At 49.4% G+C, this 17842-nt stretch overlaps 1 protein-coding gene across 1 annotated transcript in view; it reads left to right on the top strand.

The window, feature by feature from the left end:
- sema3fb (sema domain, immunoglobulin domain (Ig), short basic domain, secreted, (semaphorin) 3Fb) overlaps positions 1 to 17842 on the top strand; it is a 73679-nt gene that overhangs the window by 27770 nt on the left and 28067 nt on the right. The window contains exon 3 of the mRNA XM_083661100.1: positions 17464 to 17624. Coding sequence (XP_083517226.1) covers positions 17464 to 17624 — 161 coding nt within the window. The remainder of the gene's footprint in view (positions 1 to 17463; positions 17625 to 17842) is intronic.

The following is a 17842-nucleotide window of genomic DNA, read 5'->3' as shown; positions in this document are numbered from 1 at the left end:
CTCTCTCTTCCACCTGGTCGTGCCGCCTCACTCGTCCTCCTGGAAGGCGCCGGCGTTGACCTCTAAGTGCACTCGCTCTCTCGGAGAGATTGCAGCTTGCGAGCGACCCCCCGAAGCCACGCCATTAGCTGAGATAAGGCAGGCGTGGGATTGAGAAGCCCAGATCAATGAGTCATTACAGGGGAAGCTAGTGTAGGGCGCTATACAGAGAGGAGCCAGCCGAGCGGGGATGCTTAACGCGGCGCTAACAGCGCTCGACAATCCCTCACGCTCTTCCCACCGGCCTGCGGTCAGGTCAGCCGCACAGACGGATTTTCTCCGGGAATTAACTGTTGATTCCATGTCAAATATACTATCCGGGAATAATGATCAGCGTTCTCACCTGGCGCTTTCCGCATTGCCAGGGCAGTGAATGGTTTTAATAACTCGACCGCAGGGTTTATGTTTATTGGCTTTTTTGGATCCGGCTTTGCTGTGGAATGCAGTGGTTACATGTGAGGCTTCCCTCTTTGTGTTGGCTCGTAATCTCAGGCTGTCTCTCTCTTGGGGAGACGAAAGACAAGTAAGCTTCTGTCAGAATTAAACAAACGGAGAACTGCTTTGCAGGTGTTTTGGGGCATTATTGCTGTGAAGAGCACAGCAGCACTCGTAGAGAATTCACACAGAACAGTCGTGTTGAATTTGCATCGTGGTCGTTGACCTCAGTCACACACCGTCGTATCATCTACTAATGAGGACTCTCTGGGTACGTCTTTAGTGCTCATAGTCAGGGTGAAAAAATCTGGATCCGGTCTTAACAGTGACATCAGCGCGTGAAAGGGGACAATGGCCGCTTGTCCGTGGTCATCATGCGTGTCCGACGGCATTGTGGGTACACGCTGGCCCGTTGTGTCCCCGTGTTGCCAGTAGGCAGCGAGATGTGACCCCTTTATAGGCCCAGGAAACAACATGGAGGTCAAGTGCGCGTAGGTTTGTTTAGGAGCAGTTTTGCGTGTTGTGTGTGTGCGCTGCTCTGCCCCTCCCCCTCCCCCCTCCCCCTCCCTCCATCTCCTGCATTGACCCTTAACTCAAAATGCCCCGTTTTTCCCCTAAGGCTCAATTCTCCCTTAACAGCCACTCATGGGTGTTACTCTCGGACTACTTTTTTGGCTGATATTGATCAAACTTGAAAGGGGAGCCCTTAAGTGAATGTGTAAAAAGTCCTGCCAATCAATGATTGACAGTTGGCTTTCCTTTCGTCAAGGTCACTTTGCCAGTTCCCAGTGTTGTTGCAGAGCTCCAGGCCAGACCAATCAAGTGATGAGTGAGAACCAGGCTTTATTTTGTCTCTTCTGATTTTTCGCTGTACCAGACAGAGGTCGAGTGGGAGGGGAACCACTTTCAATCAGACTACATCGTCTACTTCAGCTCAGAGAGCAGGCGAGAATTGGAATTGGAAAAAAAAATCGATCTCTGTGCCACGGACGTGTCCGCACCCAGCGAGACGTCATTCTACTGGGTCAGGTGATTCTTCAGTCTGCCATAACAGTGCAGCAGCAACCACAGATCATCTGGGATACAACTACCGCGTGGTTATTTTGCAGTAAAGTCCAGTCAGTATGAGTAAATCACACTTAGGGTGTGTTATTCTTTGCCATTTTGATTCATGTAACGTATACGCATCGCTGAAAAGAAAATGTATGGCCCTGCTGCACTTAGAGCGCTGGCAAGGCAACGCGTGCAATATGGTGTTTCACCCCCAAAAAGTTATTACATATCACTGTTTTAACCCCGTTGAACCCCCGAGTCGACTAAATACATTCTGACGTGCACATTTCCTTTTAAAGTACGGGGAATAACAGCGGGCTCGTCTAAATGAGGTCCTGCCCGGCCTGTCGGGGGGGAAAGGTAAGAGCAATCAAGCTGCTCACTTATGACCTCCGTGTTTCAGATGATATGTCTGCGTTAGCTCTGGGCTCGACGAGTGCTGGCTGGCTGGATGTGCCGGGATCGCAGACAGGGACAAGGAGTTACGTTCATACAGATCTCCCATCTCTATGGGCTCTGCTTTGGCAGGGAATAGGAGAAGGCTCCCCTGATTTAGAAAGCATATTGTCTGAGTTGGGGAAGAAATGGAGGCACCATGAGGCCATACTGGGGGTGTTTTAAGGGAAGAGGATGATTTGGCTCTCTCACTCACACACACACTCTCTCACTCACTCTCTCTCTCTCTCTCTCGCTGACTCTCTCTCTCTCACTCACTCACTCACTCACTCTCTCTCTCTGGTCGACATTGCCAAACCAAACACCCCCATATTCCACCTCAGGGGAACCGAGGTGGGCCGATAATATGAGCGTTTCACACGCGTCTCCCTTTTCTCCCGCTCTGAACCTTCAACCGGTAGTTCCTCCAATTCCCCCATTGCTTTGCAAAGAGGGGAGCCGATTGTTATCGATTTGTACCGTATCCATTATGTTATGGCATCGTTTTGCGGTTTAAACGGTGCCAGCTGCCTCATGTCCAGAACGTCTTGAGCAACACTTGTGGTGGTGTGCATGCCGCCAAGGAACTTACCACGCGTGTGTTAGCGTGTGTATACATGTGCATGCTACGCATATTAGCGCTACGTGTGTGAGAGAGAGACAGGGGAGGATGAAGTCCGAGAAGGCATGTCATCATCCGCCTGCACAACACACACACACGGCTCCCTCTCTCACCCACTCTGTCTGTTTCTCTCTTCATCCATCTCCTGCAGTTATCAGGCTGATTCTATCACCCTGGATGGAGGCTGTAGGGAGATTACCAGTGACAAACTGGGATGGCTAAGTCGGCTTGGTAAACTCACTGACCCCACCCCCCCCATTCCACTATCATCTCCTTAACACCACCTTACATGGGCATGGTGCACGGTCTGCCACCAGCAGGAGAGAGAATAACACAGATAAAGGAACTATTTTCGTAAAAGACCGAATGTGAATGAGGCAAAAAAAAAAAAAAACGGAATAGTGCAAATGTAAACTGTTGAATTTAGAAAATGAACTGGCTGATAGTGATGCTGACATGTTGAGAGTTTGAGTCCAAACACGTCGACCGTAATGTTAGGAGACTGTTGGGACTTGGGCGAGCGTGTCGGTATTATGTTAACGATAATGCACTCTGTATTGGGTTTTTTACACGTCGTCTACTTCAACGAAAATAGAAGCGCTTTGAGACGCAAATTGGCCAGTGGGGGGACAGGCTCTCTCCCACCAGATGGAATCCAAACGTCTTAAGGGAACCTATTATCTCATTCGACTCTGAGAGAGGATAAGATGGCAGAGCCTCGGAAGGCCCCTTAAAACGACCGTGGTTTACCAGTGGCAGGCTTACACACACCATCAGAGAGCACGACGCCTTCATCAGCTCGGTGACGACTGTTGTGACTCTTCGCTCTCTCGTACCCCCGAGGCGGTACTCTCTCGTAGTGTGGCCGGCCGTGTAACTGCGCTAGTTCAGGAGGGGTTAACCCTCGGTGACCCTCCATCCCCCATGGGAGCATGTGTCGGGGATGTAGGCCAATCCGGGGCCTCCGCCTGGGCTGATGGAGCTGAAGAGGTGGCGGATGGAGAGACAATGCTGTTTAGAAAGAGCTAATCGCTTTCAATTCAGATGAGCGCCGCCTCAATGGAGACACAAAATGATCAGGCAAAATCAAGGACATAATGCGTGTGAAATTGGGATTTGTCTTCTAATCCTATTTCCTGTCCCCCCCCCCCCAGGCCTGGGAATCGGGGGGCGCCACGCGGAACTCGACCGACCGTATCCCCATATAGAGACGTCCCGTCACATTGAGTATGACTGATGTGCGGAGTGACGGGGCCACGGAGGCTCTGCGTGCCAAATAAAGCAATAAACGCTCTCCTGCCAAAAAGCCGCCCGTCCCTCAAAACAGAAGCAGCTGGACAAAAGGGGCCACGCACAGCTTCTCCTTCAACCTCCAGCCTCCCAAGAAGGAGCAGGAAGAGAAGTTGCTGAGGTGGCACCTCCTCCACCACGCGCACTAACTCAGGGTGAAGGAGCAGCGGGAGCCTGGTGGGAGGAAGAGATCCTGGAGCAGAAGAACCCACAATGGCTACTATCACAATCTGTCCTCTTCCTGTCATTCTCAGGAAGGGGGCTGGAACAATTGGCCCTCCCACGCTGTGACCCCACGCTGCTTTCACAAATAAGGCATTTCTATCCGCGGGGCGTTATGGTGGGCCGCTGACTTCACATACATTAGATTGCTATCCTGTGTCCCATTCAGTTGTAAATCATCCACCGGCCCCGTCAGGATACACCTGAGAGACGGAGAGATGCATTGTTGCTTTCGGACATTTTTCTGCACCGCTTGCCTGCTTGCATTGTGTTCTCTTTCACTCTGCCAAAACCAGCGTTTTCTTTTAAATTCGTCACTTTCTAGGAAGTGTTGGCTCCTTTGTCACAAATACAATTGTCAGTTGTTTCTCTTTTCTTGATCCGAATCCACTTGAATGAATGCAGAGGATGCAGGCGTGCTTCTTGGTAAAGTTCCGTGTAACCTGCACGCAGCACGGAGAGCCGGCGTCTACATGAAGTTAATGACATAATTGAAAACTGAAAACCTAAAAGCGTCAGTTGGAAATCTGCCCATAATCACTCGAGTTTTCCATGACATTTTTACCCATTTGATCTGGCTGACAGTCGACAGTAAGAGAAGATGTTGTCTGTCTGTCATACCAGTAATTTCACAAAGACCCCCAATTGAATAATATTCATATTATGGGGGAATGTCATTCATTATGAAAAGTAAACATCTTTTTCATGGAAACCCCCGAAGCCAGTTGAAAAACCACTTTGTGGCTGAAATTTTGACGATAGCTTTCCGAGAGAGTATTTTACATTTCAGTGAATTTGAATGGAACTGAGCTTGAGTGGTGCTTTTGATAATATAATGTATATACAAGCACTCAAGTGTTTGCGAGGCTTGCGGGTTAGTGAAGCTCCTACTGTAGAGATTGAATCTTTTAAGCATTTAAGACAATTATAGGTTAATAGACCATGAAGTTCACGGCGTATTATTTTTCCTGCAGTAATGGCTCGACTATCTATTTACAATCTCCGCCTCTGCCCGCTACTCACTCCACTTCTATTTTCAATTACCCACGCTGGTGTTTCACTACTCTTTCTTCTCCAGTCTCACGGTGCCTGAGATTGAGCCCTCTCCGTTTTCACTCGTTTTGACTTTCTCGCTGGAGAGCGAGCGTGAGCCAGAGCCAGATCCATCTTCATTACAAGACTGTTCTGGTCCCATAGCTCGCTCTCTCTCTCTCTCTCTCTCCCAGTTCCACACACTCTCCCAGGAACCAGACAGCAGAACCAGAGAGGGTCGAGTGTGCGCGCCTGGATCTGATACACGGGGATTATTGTCTGACATGAAGCTGAGGCAAACCAGTATAAGATAAGGGAGGTCAAAGATAATGGGTTTCTTTCAGTGAGGACTTTTCCTTTAGCTCTTGAATCTGCTAATCATAGGTGGACGCCAGTTTGAATTCTTCCATGCCTTTCCTTCAACAGGTACACACAGTTCTTACAGTTCTTCCGCTCCCCTCTGGCTCCTGTGCTACAGCAGCATTCAAATGCATTGTCCATGCTGAAGGTATTCAGGAAACCAGAAGGTATGCACATAACTGTGGCTAGACAGATATATACTTGTGATTCATTGGTTCACAGGGCGTAGTAATCCATCGTCTTAGTGCACATGGATCTCTGCTGAGCTGGAACTCTGGGTCGGGGAGTGCTCGAGTGATGGCAGAGAGGTTACAACCCCCAGGCCAGTGAATCATTGAATCATGCTCGACCCGCACGGTCTCTCTCCCTCCCTCCCTCCCTCCCTTTCGCTCTCTCTCTCTCTCTCTCTCTCTCTCTCTCTCTCTCTCTCTCTCTCCCCGCATTCCCCCTGCTGCTGCGCTCACAGCCTCATTGCGATTCTGGACAGGCCACTCAGTAATGCCACTTTACCGCAGGCAATCCCTGTTTCCTGATTCCTCTCAGGCTGAGGGGAGATAACCCTGACCCTGAGCTAATCCCAGATTAAACCAGAACATAAAGCGCTGCCACTGCTGCCCAGGCGACCTCTGACCTCCTCGCGGCTCCCGGCTCAGGCCGCGGCATTCTCGTCCCTTCCGACCCCCCCCCCCCCCTATCCACAGTGCAGACACAAGTCCCGTGGAAAAACGATCTGGGAAAGCTCACTCAGCGATGAATGTAGCACAGGTAGAAACCAGTCAGATTACATTTTTAGGGGTGTTCCACCATGAATGCACTTGATTTACAACAACAGTCATATGCATATACAGTATGGAGGTTGAGCAAGGATTGCTGGAATGGACGACGTGCGGGATGTGAACAGGGTGGAGATGTGTCACTGTCGATTCGGAGGTTGTTAATAAAACGCATGTCCACTAAAACAGAGCGCTGTTTGTGCAGATGTGTGTGATTAGATCAAGACTCTCCTGGGAGGATCTCCTTCCCCTACCAGCGCTGCACTTTCCACGTGCTCCTCAGCTGGAGCTCCAGTTTCATACAGTTTGTATCTGATTGAGAAGGAAAGGTGTTCGCTTGCGCGCGACTGTTTGGACAGAGGATGCAGTGCCAATCCATTTCCACCCTTTTTCCTTGCGTCGGACCACATTATTGACTATAATAAATCTATTTGGGGTTTGGGGTTTGAGGCCTGAACAAGGTGAAAATGAAAAGACGAGACAGCCTTGTGTTTTACGGTATGAGAGCAATATAGGTTTCGGTCATAGATACATCATCGCTTCTTCTCCACCGTCCTGTTCAACCGATGCCATACAACAGCACATCTGTCTGCTGTTACAAGAGTTTAGCTGGAAATGGAGACAAATGTGTCCGCCACACGCCCTCCCTCCCTGCCCCACCCTCCAGCCCTGTCTCTCCCCCACCCTCCAGCCCTGTCTCTCCCCCACCCTCCAGCCCTGTCTCTCCCCTCTCCTCCAGCCTCCTCCACGCCTCCGCCCGCCCCCTCCTCGCCCCTCTCTCCCCGGCCTGTCCATCAGCACGCCAGGCTTGGCAGGCAACAGGAGGAGAGGCTTTAGGTGATGGGAGCCAGAGGCCCCTGTGATAAGGCCATCTCTCCGCATGAGAGCCCATCAGAGCTGACAGTGAATACAAATTGGTGCCATTAGCGAGGTGGGGGTGGGGAGTGGGTGGAGGAGGGGTGGGGCACTAGAGTGGCTCCTAATTATAGAGCGGGCGAGCCCCCCGGGTCGGGCAGGGGATGGGCGGGTGCGCGGGCTTGGGGGGGGGTGGTGTAAGCGGTAACGAGGTGGCGATGGTGGTAAACACAGAGGTGTCGCGGCCTCACATTGACACAGGACATTGTGGCACGACTTCTAGACACTATGAGGTCAGAACGTTTGGTTAATGATGTGGATGTGTGGGGGGTGGGCTGGCCCATGTACATTATGACGGATTACAACATATAGAACATGTGTTGAGACGAGAGTGGGTCGCACCTTCTCCCCAGAGAGGGAGCTCACAGCAACAGAATACAAACAACATGCCACGAATACCCCAAGCAGGTTTGGACTATGGTGCTTCAATGGCAAGGCAGGATGTGCTGAGATAAAACCCTGGGAGGCGAGTCAAATCAAACACAGTTAAGCGTTATTTATTTTCGGTCTTACTTCTGAATGACAAACATAAGTACAGATAATCATAATGTTGTGATTGGACGTTTCCACGATTAATACTGTAATTGCATAATTCATCTGTTTTAAGTGGATGTAGTTGTTGATGTAGTATAGGCATGTTGTTATGCCAGTGTTTGCTCTCCTAGCAGCAAGCCAGAGAGCCTGTCTCTCCACCACAGACACACAGACAGGATGCAGCGAAGCTTGACCACGTCGCTGTGAGAGAACGCCTCACGAAAGATTACCGCTCCTCTTTGGAGAAGCCAGGCTCTCCTCTGGCAGTAGGTCAGAGATGGTATCTCCTCACCCTGCCTGCCATTGTATCTTTGTTATCTGCCGACTGACGCGTCGTATCTGATGTGACACAGCGGCAGTGCCTCTCTGACCACTCGTGTTATCCTCTCTCCTCCACAGAGTGACTATAGGCCCGAGCGGAGACGAGCAGCTGCTGTAAATTCGCCACGCTGTTATCGTTCCTTTTCGTTTAGCGCGCGGGGCTATAACCACGTCGCCAATCTGCAGTAATCACACTGGCATTCTTTCACAACTGTGTCACTTCTCCACTGGCTTTGAAGCGTGCAGCTTAACACAAACCCAAATAACTCACGTTAATGTTTGACATGAAGACAAGTTGTGTTGAAAGACGCCGTCGAAGGAGAGTCCAGGCAGGCTGTTTGGGCCCGGGGAGCTGCTGATTAGAAATGACTCTAACAAGTGGAAACAGGGACTGAGAAGCTATCGGTGGAGGTGCCAGCAGCACAGCCTTCCAAATGGACACGCACTCTTCCAACTGCTGGAGATGAAGCTGCCATAATCTCCTACTTCACACGTGGTCGGTCGGTGTGCTCGGTGATTATTGCCCTTACATTAGTTTCCTCTCTTATCTCGCGCATACAGGAAGTCACCGTGAGAAAGTTGTGCAAGATTAGGAAGGCGTAACAAGCGCTGTCAGATACAGGCGTCTGGATAGGTGCCAGCTCCACTGAGGTTGTGCAGATAAAGCAAACAGCTTAGTAAATACTGCATTAAAAGGGCTCCTTTGAAAATGTATTGACGCTTTTTGTGGATTTTTGTAGTTTCGTTTGAACACGCCGCGAAAACACGACAGCCGACGGGCAACTAGCACGTACGTCCTGCGCCTGTGTGAGACCGCGATTCATCCATGAAACAAAGCAGCGTTTGCCTACCATTTCGCTCACTTAAACAGTGGTTTCGTAATATCGCTACTTCTTATCGAGAATATGTCTGATAAAAAGTTGCAAATGGCGCTGGTGTTGTCAGCCCTCGTCTGGTCTTTTGCTTGTGGAAGAACAAAGGAAGAGGCGGAGGTGATAAATAAGGAGAAACTAAAATGGGTGATTTCATGCAGCGAGAGGCTCGATGGACTTTCACAAAGGCACGTCGTTGTGAAAAGATCTGTGTTTTGGAATGATCACATGGGATGAAGAAGTTAGAAGATGAGCAGATACGTTTTGTGTGTGCCTCCTCTCTTCTCCTGCGCTGTTTCTCTACCCCTGACCAGCCAATCAGAGTGATTTCTCTACCCCCTGACCAGCCAATCAGAGTGATTTCTCTACCCCTGACCAGCCAAACAGAGTGATTTCTCTACCCCTGACCAGCCAATCAATTCTCTCACCAATGCTCCGACGCCGATTGCCGCCGACAAGAGCCAACGGTGCGGGACACACCGCAAATACTAGCGCGACTGACTGACGCCCAGACAGACATGGCCGACAGCTTAGTGTGATTGGGGCTTTAGACAGCCATGTTACAGTTTGGACAGTGAGATGACATAGCAGATAGCAGCTGCCTGCGCGCTCGGCCTCAGAGCCGGTTCCCAGGTTCATAACCGCTCTCCTGGCAAACAGAACAAACAGCCCAAACTGTTGCCCAGCAGGACAAATGGCCCTTTATACACGTTACAGGCAACAGACACTTTCTAAAGATGGCAGTGACCAAGACAAACATAACAAGTTAATACGAAGGTCTGCACCTTCCATAAGGTAATGCATGTCAAGCAAGTCTGTTAAACCTGCGACAGTCGCCTTTGGCAAGTCGACCCCATTACTCCGCCTTGTTAAAAGGTGACCCAACTGCCAACAAGGCAAACTTTTGCAAATTTTCCAAAAAGTCAACCTGCTTGTATGTGTGAGCCTCCATCAATGCTGTTGGAATGACGTGGGGCCTTCTGCAGCATATTAAGGAGGTTTTCAAAATATTTGGCCAGGATTCCTGACAAGTGGTGCCTTTGATGTGTGAGAGCATGCCACCTCTCCCGCCCCCTCTTAAACACCCTAATTATCACTCCTGCCACTCCACTGTGTGAACTCACACACCTCCCCGCCGACCCACTGGAAACTGCCCCCAGGACACGTACTGCTTAGGTAGGGGCCGCTTCTTTTTGAGATGTGCCACAGGCCGAACACGATTTCTCCAAAGTTAGCGTAAAAATCTTCAGTCAGACCCTACTAACCCCCTGTGTTCATCAATCCAGTAACGTGTCGGGGTTGATACAGTCAGATCAGATGGATCACAGCCGCTGTGTGTGTTCCAGCCCTAATGCCTGGTGCTCCACTGCGATAAGGCCGAAGGGATGGATCAATCAATCAATCAATCAATCAATCAATCAATCAATCAATCAATCAGTTTAATACATGTCCCAGAAGGGCACTTTGGTTCACATCAGGCAGTAGTGGAAATTACAACATCATTACTAATTTGATAGTAGTAATAAAGGCACACTTCAGAATTGAAATACATTATTACTAGTTTGAAAGTAATAAAGGCACACTTCAATATTATACAATACATAAACATTTGTTGCAATATGTACAGATTCCAAAAGACCATCTGCTGCCCTCAGTCGGGTCGCCGCGTGCGCAGCGCCACCGGATTGATGCAATTGCTACAGTTGCCAATTAGTAAAAACCCACTGAGGTGGTCTGAACTGCGCAGGTGGTTGGTTGGTACACACCTTGCTTCACTGTTAGCTCCCTTCCAGTTCAGAGTGTCAAATCCAGCAGACCCCAAAACGTTGTCTCTCCCCTCTACCAACCCCCCCCCCCCTCCTCCTCCATTACATTACCTCCAGTACTCCTCAACAGGGACTGAGGCAAGCTTCAAGCAGCAACATGCTCTGTGCTATCACTGGCAGCCAGGGGCCGGCACCTTTGCTTTACCCAATTTGAAACCAGAGAAATATGTAGCGGGCGGAACACCCCAGATCACTCTTATGTAGCTAAAGTGCGCCGCGCCGTCTGCTGCCAGCGCCGTGTATTTTCTCTCTCTCTGTCACTGTTATATTTAAACGTACGGAACCAGGGTTTTCCATGATCCAATGATCATTTTGCTTGATGCTGCTGCATGTGGCTTTGCCAGGAAAGTGATGTGTGGGGTGAGCTGTGTACTCTTAAGTCATACTGGATGATGCAGTAATCTTTCCTTAACAAGAGGAAGTTCTCATGTTACTAAAGCACGACACCGCGCATAAGCATGCATTAACTGCTGAATATGATACATAAAAGCCAGTCTCCTGTTTCCCCTCGTTTGACTGCGTGGTGGGAAATCATTCCTTATACGACAGCATTAACCAATATTCCCTCTTGTTACGGGAGATGGGCTCTTGCCAGTGAACTCAGCATTTTCCTGTCCAAACATATTTCCAAAGTAAACTGGGGCCGTTGGCTATTAATTTGAGATGGTGGAGATATGCTATAACATGCAGGCCTGCAGCCCCGGAGATCACCGTCAGCAGCCAGCTATTCTCTCAGGAGGAGGAGGGCTGGCTCAGGCTGACAGTGAAGCATGTTCCTCCTCTCTGCTTTCTGCACTTTAAAATTCAGGCCTCATTGAAACAGGCAAGTCGACAGAAATGTCTAATCTTCTGGGGGAGTTGTACTGGGTGGTGGGACACTTCCATGCACCCGTGCTCTCGTACTGCCGGGCCACTGAGCAGCTTCACTGGAGCAGCTGAGGGCTAAGGGCTTAAATGCTTGGCTCAAGGGCTCCTTGACGGTTGATGTTGAGGAGGGTGTTCTCACTCGCTCGTTCCCAGCGTTTTCCCAGCTATTCCTGGAACTCGAACCAGCATTGGCTCACAACTCGATCTGAGGTTTCAACATCGGACTTATTGTGTGTGTGTGTGTGTGTGTGTGTCTGTGTGCGTGTGTGTGTGTGTGTGTGTGTGTGTGTGTGTGTGTGCGTGTGCGTGTGTGTGCGTGAGTGCGTGCGTGCGTGCATGCATGTGTGTGAGAGAGAGACCAGGATTTCTTTTTCATAAAACGTGTAGAATTTCACTTAGTAGTTGACTCATGGCTTTTTGCTCATAAGCAGAATATATTATGGCATTTTCTTTTCTTCAGGGAATTAATTTCACGGTAAATTGCAATGTTGTTGTATCTTGGCCCATGCTTAATGTCATTATTGAGAGCTAGAGCAAGAAGCCTGGCCTGGAGCCTGACAACTCCAATAACTTCAGACCCTTCTCCAACCTCGCATTTCTCTCCAAAATACTGGAAGGTGCCATCGCAACACAACTCAAGCAATATATACCTCCACACACCAACCAGATATATGAAATATTCCAATCCAGCTTCAGAACACACCACAGTACTGAAACCGCTCTGCTCAAAGTCACCAACGACCTCCTCCTCTCCTCTGATTCAGGCTCCCTCAACATTCTCCTCCTCCTCAACCTCAGTGCAGCCTTTGACCCCATTAACCACTCCATCCTCCTCAGTCGGATGCAATCCTGCATTGGCATAGCTGGTTCAGCACTTTCCTGGTTCAGATCCTACCCTTCAGACAGCTTTCACTAGATCTCCATCATTAACTACAAATCCCATACCACCCCATTCACATATGGTGTCCCTCAAGGTACGGTGCTTGGTCCTCTCCTCTTCATCCTCTACAATCTACAATGAGAGACACTGACATGTTATGTTGTCTTGGTTAACGTCAAGTTGTCATAACAAAGACATCTCAAACAATGTCAATGTCATAAACATTCATAAAGCCTCCTTCATGTTCATCATGACAGGTGTCATGGCACGGTTGCTTATGACAGTGTCATGTCAGTCGTCATATTCACTTTCAACTAAAGTGTTACCTTTATCTGTTTATGTTTATGTAAAGCATCTTTGAGTGTTTAGAAAAGCGCTGTATAAGTCCTATCAATTATTATAACACCTAGCCTCATCTAGCCCTATAAAATACGTGTTGACATAATAGGTGCTCTCTCTCTCTCTCTCTCTCTCTCTCTCTCGCGACCTTGAGCTCTGCACAACCTTTATCAGTTGGCTCCGATGCTGACATTAAAGTAGAACGGGTCCGGGCCTCGTCTTACCCGGCTCCCTCTCCTCGGCTTCCTGGAGGCCGGCAGCGGAGCGGCTCCCTGTCCTCGGCTTCCCGGAGGCCGGAGCGGAGCGGGGGGTGTTGAGTTGTGGGAACTGGCAGGGGGCTGCGTCGCCCCCCGAGATGCTGGGGAGAGAGGAGCGGATTGTCCGTGCTCAGCAGACTGGAGAGAGAGCGGACAGGATCGCTCTCTCACCAGCGGACTGAGAACTCTGACTCTTTTAGCCCGCGTTGGCTACTCGTCGTGTACACGAGTGAAAAGGAGAAAGAAGGGGGGGAGAGAAGAGAAGGCTCCTACACTGACCTCTTCTTGTATTGCGTGCTAGTAGCGCAAGAAAGTGAGTGAATGAGCACGGGAGCGGCGTCGAGCCCGAGGATCGGATTCCCCCCGCCGGCTTTACTTTCACCTCTAATAGAGCCGTTGCCATTCCACAGGGGGGGGGAAGCGGTGTGTTCCCCGAAACAAAGCCCCCCTCTGTGTGCGCGCGCAGACCCCCCAGAGTTCAGCCTAAACCCTACACGCAGTAATGGGCTACTTTAAGAGTTGATCTGGCTCTAATAGACACACTTGTACACTGATCCCGGCCTCTAAATCTCCGGGCTAATAGTTCTGTGTGTGCGCAGAAAGCTGTCGTGGCCTCTTAATGCGGTTGACAAAAAGGAGAGAGGAGTTGTTGGGCCCATGAGAGCCCTTCCTGTTCAAAACTGTAATCTCCTTCTGTGGGCGCGTACTGTCCGTGTTTGTTGTTGTAGAGTAAATAGTGTACAGTTAGAGTCAAATCTGAGTGGGTTAAAATGAAACGCCTCGCCGAGACTCAAAGGAAAGGTCTCCGGCAATCCCATGAATACATCTGAGATGGAATACATTATGCATGAGGGGAATTCCCTTGCTGGTTCTTCTGCTTTTTCCTCTTTTTTTTCCTTTTTTTTTTTTTTTTAGATGTCATTTCCTTGATCTTCGGGAATTTAAAACCTAGCTTGGAGCATAATGGGAAAGCACATGCAGGAACACAAATTATGCTCAAGCTGATTTAAAATATGAGGGTTGCAGGTTCGAGCCCCCGTGTTACCTTGGTCGGGCGTCCATACAAGCACAATTTGCCGTGCCTGCCGGTGGGAAGCCGGATTAAGGATATGTGTCCTGGTCGCTGCACTAGTGCCTCCTGTGGTCGGGCGGGGCGCCTGTTCGAGGGCAAGGGCAACAGGGGGAGGGGGAATAGCGTGATCCTCCCATGTGCTACGTCCTGCCAGGTGAAAAGAAGCGACTGGCAACTGCACATGTATCGGAGGAGGAAGCATGTGCTAGTCTACGGCTCTACCCAGACCGGCAGAGGGGGTGGAGCAACGACCGGGAAGGGGGGGAGATTTAAAATGTATTTACGACCGCACAGAAGGTACCCTAAACACACTGGACATTTCCAAGATACTTTTTACCCCATTTGAGTGACTGGTGCTACTGCTTCTTATTGGGAATTGGATTGGATTGATCGCACAGTACTTGTTCATCAGTTGTTGCTTTTTTGACTACTCATATTTAGGACTAGTCTACACAATTCCCAGCGCTACAAAGTCCTCTTTATCTTTTGCTCTCTGAATATGGCAACTAGCAGAGCCAGCCTTCAACATTAATCTTGATCTATAGCAGCACATAGCTCTCTCTCTGTGTTTCTGCATGTCTGTCCTAGCTGATTGTGCCTGGGTGTTTGCCCAGCCCCAGTCTCAGTCCAGGGACCTGCTGGGCTTGTTTCCACAGGTGGCCTGACCTCTGGAGCAGCACGGCAGCCGAGACGCTGCCATTACACGTCCTCGCTCAACATCTCAGAGGAGCAGCACCATGCCCCATGTGCCTCTGAAGGCTATGGGAGGAAGCAGAGGAGGAGAGGAGAAATAGGGCATAGTAGTTGGAAGGATGCCTGCTGAACACTTTTTTCTTCCAGAGTTCTTTCTTTGTTTTGTGTGTGTGCATATTTACCCGTTACGGGATGATAGCAAGTTCCATTGCTGTGGTATAAAAAGCCCATTTTGCCTTTACATAATCATAATCGTAATAATAATGGTGCTAACGTAGCTAGTTTTGCCTCATTAAAGGAGTGAGGTGGTTTTTTTACGAATGGATGAGGATTTTCTCCAGGGTTTGATTGACTTTTGTACTTTTGAACTCACATTATGTCTTTGCTTTGTTTCATTGAATTTCATCGCTTCCATAAATTATTATCGTTTGAGCAAACTAATCTTCAACAACACGTCCTCTAATAGGCGCGGCAGTCGTGTACGTTACAATCGGTTATGGTGGATGGATATTGTGTGAGGAAACATTCCAGTATGGTTCATTACAGCGCGGGTCATGTTTTCAGTGTGGAATAGAATATTGACGCCGCGCTTGCGGACGGTGTATATGTACATTAGGACCTCATTATGTGTGCGTTATCAGATTAGGATTAGGTTGGATTACATAGGTGTTTGGTCCTAGATGTAAAGTGCTCTGTAGGCTGTGTTGTTGCTATGCAGTGTGCACATTCCCCTCTCAGCTGACAGACGGTGTCCCATCCAGCAGCTACTCTCTGACAACAAACACACTCTGAGGAGTTGCTGACAAGCTGCCTCGGAAAGGACTTTGACTGGCCGTTGGAATGTGTGTGTGTGTGTGTGTGCGCGTGTGTGTGTGTGTGTGTGTGTCTGTGTCTGTGTGTGTGTGTGCGCGCACGCGCATGTGTGCGTGTGTGTGGAGACTCATCATTCAACTTAACTCTTCCAACACAAATAATCATCAGGCTTAGACCACATGTTGCAGCTCCTCTGCACAGGCAACCCTGACAGCTGTCAATCACTCCGCTGACCTGTAAACATACCCTCGGCGGGCACCGTTATTAAATCAAACTGTACAAATATAGCGAATCGAACGCTATTAATCATCGCTTATTATTGACCTAACCTGGTGTTAAATTTAGATCTGGCAGGAAAGACTTGGTAATATCAGATTCCACGGGGAGTCCGTTTAAAACGGTCTGGACATGGTGTTTATTTTAAGGCCTGGCGGTGGACATGTTGATGGCATCGCATTTGCTTTAGTGTCCAGATTTCTTCCACAGAAACACCAGGAGAGCTCTGCAGGAATGTATTCCTTACTGACATAATTGCACGTACCTGCTCAGGGAAAACGGGTCCTGGACAAACATGCGGTTATTTATCAAGCTCTCGAGGCACTTTGAAATCTTGAACTGACTCCTATTTTTAAACTCGGGGGTGTTGGGTTTTCCTTTGAAGCTCTGATACCCCCAAGGTGGCTATAATTCAAGTCTCCTTCCTCTAATTATACGTGGGCGGGCACACCTCTGTTCTGATATGTAATATGTAAATAGTCAAACTCCACTTCCTGTTTTTTGACAGTTTATCTTCTGGTTTCCCCCGCACCACATTCTGGCCACTGAAACAACACAAAAGTCGTTGCGGTATCCTCGACGCCGGGTGTCCCCTTTCGGTTTTCCGTGCTCTATTGGTCGTAGAATAAAGTTGAAAACAGCGAAGCGGCGGGACTTTCCAGCCTGCCGGCAGTGAAACCTCTGTGTTTGTCCAACAATATATGTGAATGCCACCCGGTAATACCTTTCCCCCTATAGATGTGTGGAGGAGTGTGTTTGTCTATGGTGTGGTGTGTGGGGCCTGTGCTGTCTTAGCAGTGGCCTCTCTGCCCTCTCTGTACGTGGTTGCTGAACCCGGGAGAACATATATCAAACAAACACTCCAAACACAGAGCCATAAGAAGGTTGGGTTGCTCTCGACATGAGAGGACCTGTCAACTGCACTGTGTTACCCAAGACGTACGTACGCTCCGCCGACCTCGAGATGGCCGAGAGGGGCTCCCCCTTGCAGTCTTCAGTGGTGTTTAACCCGGGACGGAGTGGAGGGTGAACCCGCCTTGACTAGGTTTTTCACCATTTTAAGTCTTTATGGAATAAAATCATCATATTCTTTTTTTTTATTCTTTTTATTCATCATTATGTGATGTCATTTATAAAAATCGTCTTTTAAGGACATATCATTTAATGCTTTTCTGAACGGACGATTGGTTTGTTTGTTGGTGGTTGTTTGACTTGTGATGATTGCAGATTGGACGTCATCATAGTTTACCTACTTTTTTATTTCCTATATAAAAGGCCAGTGATGAGAGACTCTCTCTAGAAGGCCCTCTGATGCGCTCGCGGGCGGTACTGAGCCATCAACACAGTGAGACAGACACTCAGTAGCACTTGTCTCTATTGCAGGATTACGTTACAACAGTGTTGGTGGAAAAAACCATCAGATAACTCCGCCCGGGTATGCAGGAGTGGCATAAGGAATGCATGCATGTGTGTGTGCACCGCACCTGTCATTAATGCAAACATCTCTCTCTCTCTCTCTCCCTCTCTCTCCATGCAGAGCTGAGAGCTACCGGTACCGCCCATCACTTCGCCTACCTCCTCAACACGACCGACTACCGGATCCTGCGTATGGACGAGGACCACGACCGCATGTATGTGGGCAGCAAGGACCACATTCTGTCTCTGGACCTCCATGACATCAACAAGGACCCGCACATTGTAAGACACCCCCCTCCGAACTTGGCACAAAAAGGGGCTGTTTCCCCCCTCCTCCCCCCCGCCCCCCGGGGTGAAGCCAGTTCTTGTACCTCAGTGCTCACAACAGCTCCCCCCCCCCAGGGGGGGAACACATGTCCCGTTCTTTTTTGCCCCAGCGGTGGCTATGTTGGTTAGCTCACCTTCAGTTTGTGTTGGCACAGCTTCTGCTGTCGGGGTCA

Source organism: Poromitra crassiceps (genome assembly GCF_964638095.1).
Source record: "Poromitra crassiceps genome assembly, chromosome: 25".
In the NCBI taxonomy this organism is placed as follows: domain Eukaryota; kingdom Metazoa; phylum Chordata; class Actinopteri; order Beryciformes; family Melamphaidae; genus Poromitra; species Poromitra crassiceps.
This window is presented reverse-complemented; position numbering and strand designations above follow the sequence as displayed.